This window comes from Pyxicephalus adspersus, chromosome Z (assembly GCF_032062135.1).
Source record: "Pyxicephalus adspersus chromosome Z, UCB_Pads_2.0, whole genome shotgun sequence".
NCBI classification, from domain to species: domain Eukaryota; kingdom Metazoa; phylum Chordata; class Amphibia; order Anura; family Pyxicephalidae; genus Pyxicephalus; species Pyxicephalus adspersus.
This window is the reverse complement of record NC_092871.1, coordinates 89,668,506-89,683,754: the sequence shown is the minus strand read 5'-3', so window position 1 is coordinate 89,683,754 and position 15,249 is coordinate 89,668,506. Positions and strand designations below refer to the sequence as shown.

General features: G+C 43.6%; 1 protein-coding gene across 1 annotated transcript in view; it reads right to left on the bottom strand.

Annotated features, from left to right (window-relative positions):
- The window catches only part of SHROOM4 (shroom family member 4), a 48,081-nt gene extending 47,043 nt beyond the window's left edge, over positions 1-1,038 (bottom strand). The window contains exon 1 of the mRNA XM_072431940.1: positions 801-1,038. Within this exon, the coding sequence (XP_072288041.1) occupies positions 801-923 (123 nt within the window). The 5' untranslated portion in view covers positions 924-1,038. The remainder of the gene's footprint in view (positions 1-800) is intronic.
- Between the last annotated feature and the right edge of the window lie 14,211 nt (positions 1,039-15,249).

Here is a 15,249-nt window from a genome sequence, read left to right as displayed (position 1 = left end):
TACCTGACCTCACCAATAGGGGGCAAATCCCCACCATCAGTACCTGACCTTACCAATGGGGGGAAATCCCCACCATCAGTACCTGACCTCACCAATGGGCCAAGTTCTGACTCCCTCCATGATCTAAGGAAACCTTCCCAGAAGATTGGAGGATGTTCCGGCCACAATGGGGGGTGGGCTCCATATTTATGGCCATGGTTTTGGAATGGGAGGTGTAACGGTCACATAGGAGTGATGGTGGTCAGGCCTCCAAACCACACAAGCAGACGTATTAGTGGCACAACCATACACCTCCAGGGGGCGGGGTCATGACAACCTGGGCTTACAGGAAGTAGGTTGATGTGGCTGTCATTCAATGGCGCAGACCTTCTATGGGGGACAGCCACAGATTTAAAGTGTGTATCAGCACAACCCAATGCAATTTAAACAAAATTGGCCAAAATCTTTAAAACAAGATTGCAAAGTGGTTGCTGATTGAGCATTGCATACGATCACAAGGAATGATTACTGCTCAGGTAAAAATAGTCACACAAATATCGATCGCTGGAGATTCTAAAATAGTCCTTGGCAAAGTTCCTTGTTTAGGACCTTCCTGGGGTGCACTACCCTTGTCTCATAGTTCTGCGCCTGGGTTGTCACCCTGCCAGGCTTCTGATGCAGACTACAAGTGACTACCTCAGTACAGATTAGCAGGCACAGTCCACTGTTGTCCCCATCAGGTGGCTGAAAAGAGGTGACAGGAGATCAGCAGGAATGGAAAAGAAAGGCAATAGTCTGTAATGTATGGGATTTCCTCTTACCTTGGAGATGATGAGGGGCTCCCCGTGTTCCAGCCCCCCTCTCAGGGTAAATCCCCACGGTGCCCCCCCTTGGAGCTGCACATGGATGCACTGAGAGGACTGGACAGAACCGTGATTATCCATCTTTGCCTGGCCTCCATTCACAGCTCCGCTCGGAAGGTCGGTGGTCAGCTTGGGTCAGGCAGCGGGTCCATTACCGGGAACGTGAAGGTACCGAGAGGTCCGAACACAGCGGAGAGTCCTACACACTGACTGGGGAGGGGGAAGGAGGAGGAGGCGGGGCCAGCGGAAGGGGCGGAGACTGGTAAACAAATATATGAAGAGGAGGCGGGGTCAGCAGAGGAGGCGGAGACTCCTAAACACTGACATATGAGGGGGAGGCGGGGCCAGCGGAGGGAGCAGAGACTCCTATACACTTACAAGGGAGAAAGAGGCGGGGTTAGTGGAGGGGGCGTAGAGTCCTAAACACAGACCCGGGAGGGGGAAGAAGGAGGAGGAGGGGCCAACAAAGGGGGCGGATACTACTACAAACTAACACATAAAAAGGGGGCAGGGGCAACGGAGGGGGCGGAGAGTCCTAAACACTGACATAGGAGAAGGAGGCGGAGACAGCGGAGGGGGCGGAGTGTCTCACATTCTACACCTTTTTCGTATTAACGGGACAGGGATGTGTAGGCGGGGCGAAGAGCGGTCTGCACACATTGAGGGATAAGGGGAGGTGCTTCCTCAACTGGGCGGGGCTTTCTCTGCCATTCATAAGGAGAGAAAGTTTTACCTCAGAGCAGAGGCGAATGGATCGGTGAATGTGAATTGTACACAACTGTAGGGAAGGGTTGCCATCGTGTACTATGTCCCTCAGTCTTCCTCCAAATCAACCATGACATTTTACCCTACCATTGTGTCCCCATAATAGTCCATGTACCTTTGTCCTTGGACCCATGACATTCTCAGGTGGCCCCCAAAATAGACAATGCCCCCCCAGTCTTTCTCATAAAGGACTATGCCCCCTGCCTTCCTCTAGTATCCCTACACTGCCTGTACTTCCATATGGCCTAAAGGGCCGCCATTGTCGAATTCTGTTGTCATAGCAACCAAATTTCCCTCATAATGAACCTTGTTCACACAGTCCTATTCAGGTGTTCCTCCAAAGGTAACAAATCACTCACACCTCAGAAGAAACCACGCCCACTTGTCCTCAGGTGTCCCCCATAATGTACTATGTCTGTCTGTCCTTCTAGGTGTCCCCCATAATGGATTATGTCACATTTGTCCTCTCCAGGTGTCCCCCATAATGGACTATGTCTATCTGTCCTCCTAGGTGTCCTTTTGTCCTCCTCAGGTGTCCTCCATAATGGATTATGTCTATCTGTCCTCCAAGCTGTCCCTTTGTCCTCCTGGGTGTCCCCCATAATGGATTATGTCTATCTGTCCCCCTAGGTATCCCTTTTTCCTCCTCAGCTATCCCCTATAATAGACTATGTCTACCTGTCCTCCTAGGTGTCCCTCTGCCCTTCTAGGTGTCCCTTTGTCCTCCTCACGTGTCCCTCATAATGGAATATGTCTGTCTGTCCTTCTAGGTGTCCCTCTGTCCTCCTAGGTGTCCCTTTGTCCTCCTCAGGTGTCCCCCATAATTCACTATGTCTATCTGTCCTCCTAGCTGTCCTTCTGTCCTTCTAGGTGTCCATTTGTCCTCCTCAGGTGCACCTCATAATATATTTTGCCTATCTATCCTCCTAGCTGTCCCTCTGTCCTTCTAGTTGTCCCTTTGTCCTCAGGTGCACCTCGTAATGGACTATGTCTGTCTTTCCTCCTAAATGTTCCTCTGTCCTCCTAGGAGTCTCTTTGTCCTCCTCAGGTGCACCCCATATTGGACTATGTCTATCTGTCCCCCTAGGTGTCCCTTTGTCCTCCTCCGGTGTCCCCCAAAATGGACTATGTCTATCTGTCCTCCTAGGTGTCCTTTTGTCCTCCTCAGGTGTCCCTCATAATGGATTATGCCTATCTGTCCTCCTAGGTGTCCCTCTGTCCTTCTAGGTGTCCCTTTGTCCTCCTCAGGTATCCCCAATAATAGACTATATCTATCTGTCCTCCTATGTGTCCCTCTGTTCTCCTGGGTGTCCTTTTGTCCTCCATAGGTGCACCCCATAATAGGCTTTGTTTATCTGTCCTCCTAGGTTTCCCTCTATCCTCCTCGGTGTCCCTTTGTCCTCCTCAGGTGCATCCCATAGTGGACTATGTCTTTATGTCCTTCTAGGTGTCCCTCTGTCCTCTTAGGTGTCCCTTTGTCCTCCTTAAGTGCATCCCATAATGGACTTTGTTCACCTGTCCTCCTAGGTGTCCCTCTGTCCTCCTAGGTGTCCCTTTGTCCTCTTCAATCGTCCTCCATAATGGACTATGTCTATCTGTCCTTCTAGGTGTCCCTTTGTCCTCCTAGGTGTCCCTTAGTCCTCCTCAGGTGTCCCCCATAATGGACTTTGTCTATCTATCCTCCTAGGAGTCCCTTTGTCCTCCTCACGTGTCCCTCATAATGGAATATGTCTGTCTGTCCTTCTAGGTGTCCCTCTGTCCTCCTAGGTGTCCCTATGTCCTGTCCCTTTGTCCTCCTCACCTAGGTGTCCCTTTGTCCTCCTCACGTGTCCCTCATAATGGAATATGTCTGTCTGTCCTTCTAGGTGTCCCTCTGTCCTCCTAGGTGTCCCTATGTCCTCCTCAGGTGTCCCGCATAATTCACTATGTCTATCTGTCCTCCTAGGTGTCCTTCTGTCCTTCTAGGTGTCCATTTGTCCTCCTCAGGTGCACCTCATAATCATATCTATAGACCATATCTATATGTCCTTCTTGGTGTCCTTCTGTCCTCTTAGGTGTCCCTTTGTCCTCCTCAGGTGTCTCCCACAATAAACTATGTCTATATGTCCTCCTAGGTGTCCCTCTGTCCTCCTAGGTGTCCCTTTGTCCTCCTCAGATGTCCCCCATAATGGACTATGTCTATCTGTCCTCCTAGGTGTCCCTTTGTCTTCCCCAGGTGTCCATTTGTCCTTCTCAGGTGTCCCCCATAATAAACTATGTCTATATGTCCTCCTAGGTGTCCCCCATAATGGACTATGTCTATATGTTCTCCTAGGTGTCCCTCCGTCCTTCTAGGTGTCCCTTTGTCCTCCTCAGGTGTCCCTCATAATGGAATATGTCTGACAATCATGCCTAGCACTATGCACACATGTGGGATCATCTGACACATGACAAATCCATCCATGGTCTGAGTCCTTATCTGGTCCCTGTTATCTGCACGACACACCTTTATTTACTGTAGAAGACCCAACCCTGGGGCTGCAGAGTGCAGAGTTAGCTCCCAGGCTATTGATGCTATCTGAGTGACACAATAAAGTGTCCAGTCTCTGATGCTCATTTCCAAGAGAATGGCTTGTGATGAAATTAACTTAAAGCTTATCTAAATTTAATAATCAAAAATGTTATATGTTGTAGCTTTCCAGTCCTCACAAGTGGTGCCTGGTTTTTTTCTCCTTTATTTCCCCCTTTTTAAATTGCCATAACACACTTTCTGTCCTAAGGTGACAACATTTACATGTTGTGCTCTATCAACAGGAGCATTGTTGTCACTCTAGGTCAGGACTAGGGGACACTCCCCTTCTACTTTGCTACTAAAATTAGGGTGTAGGGGTTCCTAAATCTGCAGCTTTCATTAAGATGCTGTGATGATCCAGTTATGAAGGTCTTTTTTCAGGTATGTTCTGTTAGCGTCCTTCCCCCTGTCCTCCAATTGTTTTCATGCATCATCCCCTGTCACATGAGTTTCAGTACACATTACACAGTCATGGCCTGCTGTTGTCACCATGGGGAAATCCATCATTGCTGGAGTGCGTGTAGAGAGGAAGTGGCTGCAGGAGATCAACAGATCAACAAATTTTTTTTTAATTAAAGCAGACAGACAATTGTTTATTATACCCACAACAAAATAAATATCATTCTGTTAGGGTTCACATCAGATGCAACATTCACGTTCACATCCAACATGTCTGACCATCCATGGTCAGATCAGGGGACTATTGTATATGAATAGATCATTAAACCCCCCCAATACCCTCCACACTGAACCTTCCTCGGAAAACAATTGATGGGCTCGGAATATATCCTCCCTGCTTTTACAATTGTCTCCTTCCAAGGAAGTCAGCACCTACTGAGCTTCCCTCCTGTCATCTCCAAAAGCATAACCATAGAGATGGTTGAACTTGCTGAAATTTTAGCAAAGAGTTCTAAAAAGTGTTTTTATTCATTCAAATTCAACCTGGAGGCCAACATTGCAATGGCAGTAGAACTTCTCTTTCCCTAAGTAGCATTCAGGTCAAGGGGTGTTCTTCAGCACGGACACGTTCTTCCGTTAGGTCCAACATCATCCAGTACAATTACACAATAGAATTGCTCTGTTCTCAAGTTGAATTCTTATAGAAGCAAAGCTTGCTATTTTTTTCTTGCTCTGGCTGGGGGAAAATGAGGTTTCTGATTGACCCAGAAAACAAAAAGGGTATTGGAGTTAATCTACAATAAAAAATGTTTTAGGAAGTCAAATTTAATGATGAGGTTTCATCTAATCTGATTTCACTTGAATTATAGAAATTCGAATTCAGTTTTGACTGGATCAAGTTTATGTTCTCATTCCTACAGGAAAGATCAGCCTAATGCAATCTTGCATGCTTGCTTGCAGGTAATAGATCATAGGATAATTGTGTGATTGAACCATGCATGATGGTCACCATTTCAAACCTCCAAGGACCATTATAATGGACCTTCAGTAGATGAATGTGAAAAAAGTCACCTAGCATTTTTTTTCTTTAAATTGATCAATTTGTTATATAAAAATGTTGAACATACCATACACCCAATTGCCCAAAATATTTGCTCAAATAGAAATCAACTGACAGGTCTAAAAGACCCCTCGGATCAGTCAACAATTTTTTTTTAATTGACCAGTGAGGTTCCTTGATTTTACACTTAAAATAAATTGCTTTTGTTCTAATAAATACAGATAATAAAAACTGATTTATGATTGATATGATGAGGCGATTGACTAGACTGCTAAATCGATTGTGACTTGTGTATGGCCAACCCATAAGGTGTCCATATACTGGTTGATCGATGAATGACCAACTCAACAATTATTGTTATGCCTGATGGAGATTTTTTTACCTAGCATAACATCCCCGACTCTGACAGGGAAATACTCCCTAAAAGTAACCAATGGTAGCGCCCCCCTCTGTTTCCTATAACATCAGCCAAAGCCAACAGTGCTATGTTGCTGTATCACATGGCAGGGAACACTCCCATTGACTAACGTTTTTTAGGGATCACTTCCCACTGATTTGCATCCGAGAGCATGCAGTGCTCAGTTAGGCATTCTGGATAAGTATTCGATCAATATATAGATTCATAATGCCCAATTTTCAATAAATTTTGTCTTAAGTCTGATATTTCTAATCTATTGACTACACTGAAATATTATCCCGTCCTAAGGTGTGAAAAACCATACATCTTTGCTGCCACAGATGTACTTTTGTTGTTGTCTTCCCTGTAGCTACAGCAATATTTGTGAACAATTGTGTTGCCACCCCATTCACCCCATACCAAGTCAGCATATTGTCACCATTTCCCTTCCTTTACACAACTGAATACCTTGATGAGCTTGCCAGATCTGCAAACATTTGGGACCGCATTTTTGTCCTTTGACATATGTTGGTCATTGGCAATTGAAAGCAAATGAAGCAGCAGACAAAATCTCTGGAATTCGACCAGCCTTTGTTTTTGTTTTTAGTAGTCTGACCTTAAAGTAGATTCAAAGCCATTAGGGAGCCCAACCTATGAAATGTCCTGCAGCCATGACTGGAGTGCAAGCAGACAGGAAGTGGGTTTTTAGGAGATCAGCAGCATTGCAATATAACAAAGGAGCAACAAAAGGGGAAAACAAGTATTCAGATACCAAAAAAATGTTAATTGTGCTCAGAGCTAACTCAGTGTCATTTGTTTAGGATTTACATCTGCTTGTTGTGTAGGCTTTGAAAAATATATCCTGGGGTGGTTTATTGGTAAAACAATGACTTTAAGGGAAGACCAAGCTTCATGGCCTATATACATAGCTTCAAGAAATTGTGATCTGATATCTAGATTAGAGACAACACTAAAAACAGGACACAAGGGCACTGCCCTTCCCCTAAGCTATGAAGACATAGATATAAAAACAGAGACACAGGCATAGCACACCAATCTGATAAAAGTAGGGTATTTAATGTACAGCGCTGCGTAATATGTTGGCGTTATATAAATCCTGTTTATTAATAATAATAATAATAATACCTATGGTGTGGGGCAGGTTGACATTTTTACTTCCATTATTTACATTGTTTTACAGAAAGACAGTATTTGGTTTCTCAGCTTCTCCGAATGTCTGTTGGAACCCTCGGAACTATACCCAGAACCTCTCAGTATGGGAGGACATTGAAGGTTCTTCCAATGATACATGTAGTAGTACTTGACTACGTTTTGCAGCCTATCTATACTGATTCTTCACTTCTGCAAGGATATAATACTAAAGCCTAAGCAGCCAATTGCCAGGCCAGGACACTAACCTTGTATAAGTATTACCTTGAGTAGGTAAACATGGAGCATACACATGAAATAGGGTTGAAGTTACTTTAGGTGATTATGGCAGTAAGAGTATATGGGGAAGGAGCACGGAGATAATATTTCACTAAAAAAAAAATCTGTGCTGCTCATCAGCTCTATATGTATGTTGGAACCCTTGCAACTGTACCCAGAATATCTGAGTACAGAATAATCTGTGACCTTCTGCCTTTCTTCAAAGGTTACATCTAGTAGTAGTGACTTCAATTCAACGTTTCACAGCCTACCCAAGCCGCTTCTTCAGTTCTGCAAGGATACAATGTTAAAGCCTAAGAGGTTAATCTCTGGGCTGGACACTAATGTTGTATAAGCATTACCCTTGAGAAGGTAATCATGGAGCCTACATGTGAAGTAGGTTTGAGGTTCCCTCAGGTGAGCCTGGCAGTAGCAGTACGTGAGGAAGGAGCACCACCAGTTTGTTTCTTCGATCCTCAGCTGCTCTATATGTCCGTTGAAACCCTTGGAACTATATCCAGTACTTTTTAATACGGGAGAACATACGGTATGAACTTCTGCCCTTGTTCCATCGATATATCTAGTAGTAGTTGGTCACATTTAACTTGATTTGCTTTTGTAAAGTTAAAGACGTTTCGCAGCCTATCTAAGCTGCTTCTTCAGTCCTGCAAGGATACATTGCTAGAATCTGACCATAAGCATTAACCTTGAGTAGGTAAACATGGATCTTCTACACAATTCAGGCTTCAGGTGGACATAACAGTAGGAAAATATGGGGAAGTAGCACAGTAAGGTATATTACTAATAGGTATCCAGTGCTCTTCAGCTTCTATCTATATATGTTGGAACCCTTGAAGTTTACCTACTACTAAATATGGTGGAGCATGTGTCCTTCTGCCCTTCTTGCGGGATTACAGTACTAGAAACTGAGCTGCCAATTGCCAAACTTGGACATATAACTGAGAAGACATGGGGTTCTTCTAGGTGAAAAGGTTGCAAAGCAATCATTGGAAAGAAGTACATACAGTGGCAGGGACCCCACTAACACTTTTCCTGTTATTCTAATTTGCTCTATATGACTACTGGATCCCTCAGAAATGTAATCTATGTATATCTATCCTGTACAGCCAATCACCAGGCTGGAACAACTATGAAGGAAGGTTGTGAAACCTGTGTAAGCTTTGCCTTTTGGGGGTGGGGGGGGGGTTGTATCTAGAGAGTACACACTGTAAGCTGAAAAGATTAGATAAGTATGTGGATTTCTAAGGCTACGTACACACTGCCAATTTTTGTCGTTCGAAAGGATATTTCACAATCCTTTCCAACGACAAGGGAGTGCACGATGCATGAACGAGCTCTGTACATACAGCACCATTCTGCTCTATGGAGAGGGGAGGGGGAGAGCGACGGAGCGGCACCCTACTGCGCGCTCTCCCCTTCACTTTCATTACGATCGGCTGTCGTCCATCGTCCGTGGATCTGCCAGGTCGGTCATCCGGACGATGGACGACACCAACTGTACACACGGCAGATTTTCGCCCGATAATTGGCCGATGCCGATTATCGGGCGATAAAAATCTGACGTGTGTACGTAGCTTAAGGCTACGTACACACATGCAATAATTGTTGTCAGAAAGGATCTTTCACGATCCTTTCCAATGACATTCTACTACACGATGCATGAAAGATTGTTGCACCATTCTGCTCTATAGAGAGGGGAGGGGGAGAACGATAGAGCGGCACCCCGCTGCACTCTCTCCCCCTCACTTCCATGATGATTGTTTATCGTCCATCATTCGTGGATCAGCCAGGATGGTCGTTCAGATGACGGGCAGCTTCTTGTCTGATATCAGCCCTTAGCCAATTGTCGGATGAGAACCATTGCACGTGTATACCCAGCCTTAGATGGCTATTGGGGTATCTTGAGGTATATTGTGTGCTTTTGTGATTGTACTCTGCTTATAGGTGTTTAAGAATATCTTCCCATTAGCTTGATGTTGGATCATTGTTCAATCCAATTTACAATCCCAGCCTCATCTCCCCACTGTCTTCCTTTGTCAATGTGTTCTTTGCATCCTGTATTCACTATCTAGTTACCATGTTCTTTGCTGTGCAGTATCTTTTGGGTTTTGGGTTATCTGACATCCTTGCTTTACTTGAGTTTATCTTTGTTATACATTCATCATCCTGAAGGCTTAGGAACTTCCACCAAGTGATCTTTATAACTCTTCAACCCTTGCTCTCTTGTACCCCAGCTTATTTACTCATAAAACAGCGGGGGAACAAGACCTGCAAAACAGACAAAACCTACAAAGACTCCTTATCCAAAATCATGGGGTGCTCAGCAACAATTGTCTCTCATATAAAAACACAGTGTTTCAGATACATATAGGTCTACTTTTATTAAGCAGACACATATGGCACCTCAAGAAAAAGTTGTAGAAAAATAGAAAAGGCTCCACAGAGATGTTGAAGTCCAGATATATTTTATTTATGATCACCATACAGTAGCCACCACTTGGTATGGTGACCCCTGTCATACCTATGACTAGACTCTTGTGCAAGAGAAGTATTTCCCAAAGTCTAGATCTCCTTCAAAACATCTTTACTGTCATGTAGATGGCTGGAGACCAAAGATCCAAGAGGGCCTTCCTCTAGCCCACACATCAGACACAGGAAACAGAGAAGCGGGCCACTTGTGGACCGAGCTGGTGCATAGCAACAGGTAAGCATGGTCAGGGGACAAGCCAGGTTAGCAATGAGTAAACAGGAACAAGCTGTGGTGAGCAGACAACCTGGGTAAGGAACAGGTAAGCAGGAACAGTTTTGGGGATACAGGTTTGCAGGACGAGGAGCAAAGGATCTTCTTACACTATGTAAATTAAGCTCTGAGCCCCAAATGGGCCTTCTAGTGCCAGTTTTGCAATTGGCCATGTGTGTCCATGGTGAGTCCATTCGCACCCATGCACAATTGTGGACCTAGATTTGTGTGCTTGCAATAGTCTGGGTCCACCATTGTGTGCAGGGATAAGTGCATGCATGTGATACTGAACTTGCAGTTTCCTGACCATTATCAACCCATGATGAAGGGGTTCTTGTAGAGCCCAATAGAATGTGTTGTCTCCTGCCTGGAAACTATTAATAAACTATATAAGGACTGGGTGGCACTTTCACGTTGGCTTTCTGAGACATTTTCCAAACGTTTCTGCAAGCTTTGCTATACCAAACACCATCAATCGAATGCAATTCCTAAATGGGACACCAAAACCCTTTCACTAGCAATAAAATGTTGATAGAAGTTCCAACCCTTCCACATTCCATCCAAACTAAAAAGAAATAAGATTGGCCCGAAGCTGGTCTTTTTTTTTTTTTAATTCCTTCACTTCAACGGTTTCTTTATTCTGAGTATCATGAATGCTGAGTACCAAGAATCAACATGTTTATAAACCGAGAATGGATAAATATCACAAGACCGGGCAATGATTAACGAAACTAATGGGAGGTCTATTAACAATTAGTGAAGAAGATTAACCCTGGGAACTTACCAGCTACTAAAAACAGAACATTGTACTTCTAGAGAATGGTACCGGCTAAACAGGAAGCCGGGGGGGTATATGTCTAAAAAAGGTGCGTGGAAAAATATCTCCAGTTGCTACTTTTACAGGGCCATATTTGTAGCAGGAAAAATATGTTTTGTTTACTGGTTATCAGGTTTCTAAAAGTGAAAGGAGAGTGGTATCATAATAACCTTAAGTGGCAATAGGTAACTGTATTTGCTTGAATACAGAAACTAGTTGCCATCTTTGGAAGTTATGTATTTTATTGCAGGCTTTTATAAAGTGCCAATCATGCCAAAGGTGGCCATCAGGGAACTAGAAACAAAGTATATCACAAACAGTTTGTTTACTTTTAATACATTGTTCTTTTTATCCTTTGTTGCATTTTGGCACTTGTGATCTCCTGCAGCCTCTGTAATGCCCCTTCCTGGTACTTCAGTGATGGCTGCTTGGCATTTCTGATGGTGGGTTTACTGTCATCGACTATAGCAGACCATACCTGTGTAAGGTGTGTTGAAACGGCCACTTGTGGTCTCCAATAAAAGGTCATGTCATAGGAAGACAATGCAGGAATGCAATTGGGAGCAGGGAAAAAGCGTTGTTGCTCCATAACAAGCAGTACTATAATAACAACTTCCATGGTAGGGATTATTTTATTTAAAGTTCCCTCCATTTGAAATTGATAACTTTGTTTATTAATAGTAATATGCAGTATTTATATAGCGCCAACATATTATGTAGTGTTGTACATTAAATAGGGGTTGCAAATCACAGAGAGACACAGACAGTGACACAGGAGGAGCAGAGGATCCTGCCCCGAAGAGCTTACAATCTAAGAGACTATATTATAATGGTTTTAAGCAGAGGCAAGCATGGGGAGGTGCAAAGTGTGCCACCGCTTGAGGGTCCCAGACTCTGTTCAGCCAACAGCAGCTCCAAAGGGGACCTCAAATTGGTTTGGCAGAGGGGCCCCAGGTCAGTTTTGCACAGGGGCCCACTGTTAGCTACGTCCATTGTTTACTTTAAGCACTATATGTGTGTAGGAAAATCTTGAAGTATCATTTTTGAAATATTCTGCTGTACATGACCTTTTTTTTCATTTTGCAATCCAAATGCAAAAATATGTCATTAAATTTAATTAACACGAAGCCCTAACATCTCATGAGTCTCATCACTCCCCAAAACAAGGCGTACACAATACATGAGACTAAACAGCCTGGCCTTCGGTACATTCCAATCCTCTAATCTTTTTAATGATTTGAATATGTATTCCTAGAGCCCCCATGTTTCTGAACAGCCTGTTTGCATGTGATGATCATTCTCTACATGCTTATTAACTGTGTGGATTTCCTCCTCCAGTTTCCGGCTCCTTTGGCATCCAGATTCCCAATATATCTCAAACATCTGTAGAGACTAAGGGGTTGGGCAGCTTACAGGCTAAATAATTTTATTTAAAGTGTATGTGCAGCTAAATTTTGGGATTTCAATGGAGAAGGAAAGGGTTCAAACCCCTTTTGGTTTATTTGCCCCATTGGGGAGATTTCACTTGCCTGCCTACAGTAACACACCACAAAGCAAAGGAAATGTTTCTTGTATACAGTTGTCACCAAAAATGGGGTCTCTGCTGGCAGATTTTCACTCACCATGGGAGGGCGCTGACTGCATTGGTGGCACCATCAGAGGGGGTGACGTTAGGTTTTAAATCGGAATCTGGTCTCATGCAGTGCACCTGAGATCGGATACATTACATCCACATTTACAGCCAGTAGCATGGCATTTTGTGCACAGCTACCAATCTGCAGAACTGAAGACAGCTATTTGTCTGGGATCTGCAAATCCAAATAAAAGATGGCGGAGTAAATGTGCGGTGGAGGGGGATACAGCACATCCGGGGTATGAGAGGACTCCTTGGCTCCTTCTGGTTAGACTTGGAGGTGAGACTCAAGTAGAAGGGGTAAGTTTGCCGGTGGGAATGGGGGTGTAATGGCCTAGTAATTTGACCCTATTGCCAACTCTGTTTAATATTTTGCTTCTAGACTTGGAGGTGCTCTTCTTCACATGATCTTGTTCATCTACAAATGGGTTCGGTTTTCCTTCCACTTTGATGCCACAAAGGTTGAAAGATGAGAGTAGTTGTGTTAGGGTTGGGGGGTTACACCAATTCCAGTGACAACAATGCTCCCATCCTTTGCCTTGGCATGCAGCCTGTCAATACAGCCAATACTTCTGTATATTATATTCATGTGAATACAAAAACCCCTTATTGGGACCAATCACAGCATTTATAAGCCCTAATGAAGTGTTGGTACCACTCAAAACGTGTTGATTTTCCCTTATCTTTATTTATCATCCAATGTCATCTAAACTGGAAAAAATAGTTTTGGGTTTCAGATACACTTTAAAGTGATTGTGTCACTTTGACCTTTAGGAAGTGACAATGATTAGGTAAAGACAGACCACCACCCCAATGGTGATCACCTTTCTAGCCATCCTCAATGACTCCTTCCTCATTGGAAACTAGAGGGATAGGCAATGTCACACCTTCCATCATGTGACTATGCTCAGCCCCAGCGATTGGTTGCTACACTGATCACTCTGTCACATGGGAAGAAGCCACACCCTCCACCATACTCAGAAGTACTGGGTATTTGGCACCAGTTGAGACTGAAGAAGTGTGGCAAAATATTGTTGGAGAGGTGACAGGACAAGGACACACAAGTACATTATAGTAAATAATACCCACGAGCAGTGGATGTAGCCAAAAATGGGTCCCTGAGCAGCAATAACTTGGGGCACTGTAGCTGCCCCTTGTGGCTGATAATGGTACAGCTCCCTCATGCAGCGGCATACTTTACACCTCCCTATGTCCGCCCCTAATAACCTCCCTTCATTATTTGAGGGGCATTAATATGGTATAAGAAGAGTTTTACAATCCATGTCTGCAGATTTCTTTTATAAGACTTATTTTTGATCACATTTACATTTCACCTGGAGGAAACCAGAATAAATTACACGTTGTGTTCTCCAAAGACACCAATAACCATTTCCTTGATTACAGATTTACCCAGCAAATAACAGGTTTCCAATAGTGAGCTCTATGTAATCAGGCATTCCAAGTGCAGACCAAATGTTCAAAGTGCCGCTATTACAAGAAGTAAGGATGTAATATTGTACACGTACCAAATGGGGGAGGGGAAAGGAGAATTTGGGGGCACAAAAACCTTCTCATATTTTTGATGAGGCGACACATGAAAAATGGTCAAATTCAACCAAAGAACAAAAATACATAAATAGGAAGTGTATCTGGACACATCAATGTCATATGCTGAAGATTACCAAACTGTAAATGTGGTCGATGCCTTAGTTTTCTTTGTTCAGGCCTTTTCCTTTTATTTTCTGCTGGGGATCCCACCATTACCACACTCATTGCATATATATATATATATATATATATATATATATATATATATATATATTGTATTGTGTTGTGTTGTGTTGTATTGTATTGTATGCTGCATGGCCATTGCATTGTGTTGTGTTGTGTTGTGTTGTATTGTATTGTGTTGTATTGTGTTGTATTGTATTGTATGCTGCATGGCCATTGCATTGTGTTGTGTTGTGTTGTGTTGTGTTGTATTGTATTGTATTGTATTGTATGCTGCCATTGCAGTGACTCCCTCATGCTGAGAGGATCTGGCAGCCTGGACAGTGTCAGTGCTGAAATAAGGGAAATCACATGCTGACATGCAAGCTTTACCTTCCCAGTGGCCATGTCCCAGCGTGTGACTACATGCACACCCCCACCCCATGCTGGGGTAAGTCTGTTCATCACTACCCAGCAAAACCCCCGAATATTTCTTCTCAGTATCTCATCACCTCCAAGAAACTAAAATCAGAAATGGCTGCGGCGTGTCATTTATTTCTTAACTTTATATATTATAATATTAAATCTTTTATATTTCCTCACCAATAACTGCAATGGGGTCTGATATGTCACTGAGACCCCATATATCAGTCCTGTCCTGTCACTTAGACCCCTAATAGTAACATTTTTTATTATTGCCACTGGATGGCACTAAAGAGACTAAACAGGAATCTCAATCTACTGCAGGGGTGTCAAATTTAGGCCCTTGGGCCAAATCTGGCCGCACTGTACCGGTAATTATATTTGGCCCACAAGAAATTACCAAATGTCTATCTGGCCGATAGACAATGCATGCACTGCTAATACCGGTACTACAAATCCCAGA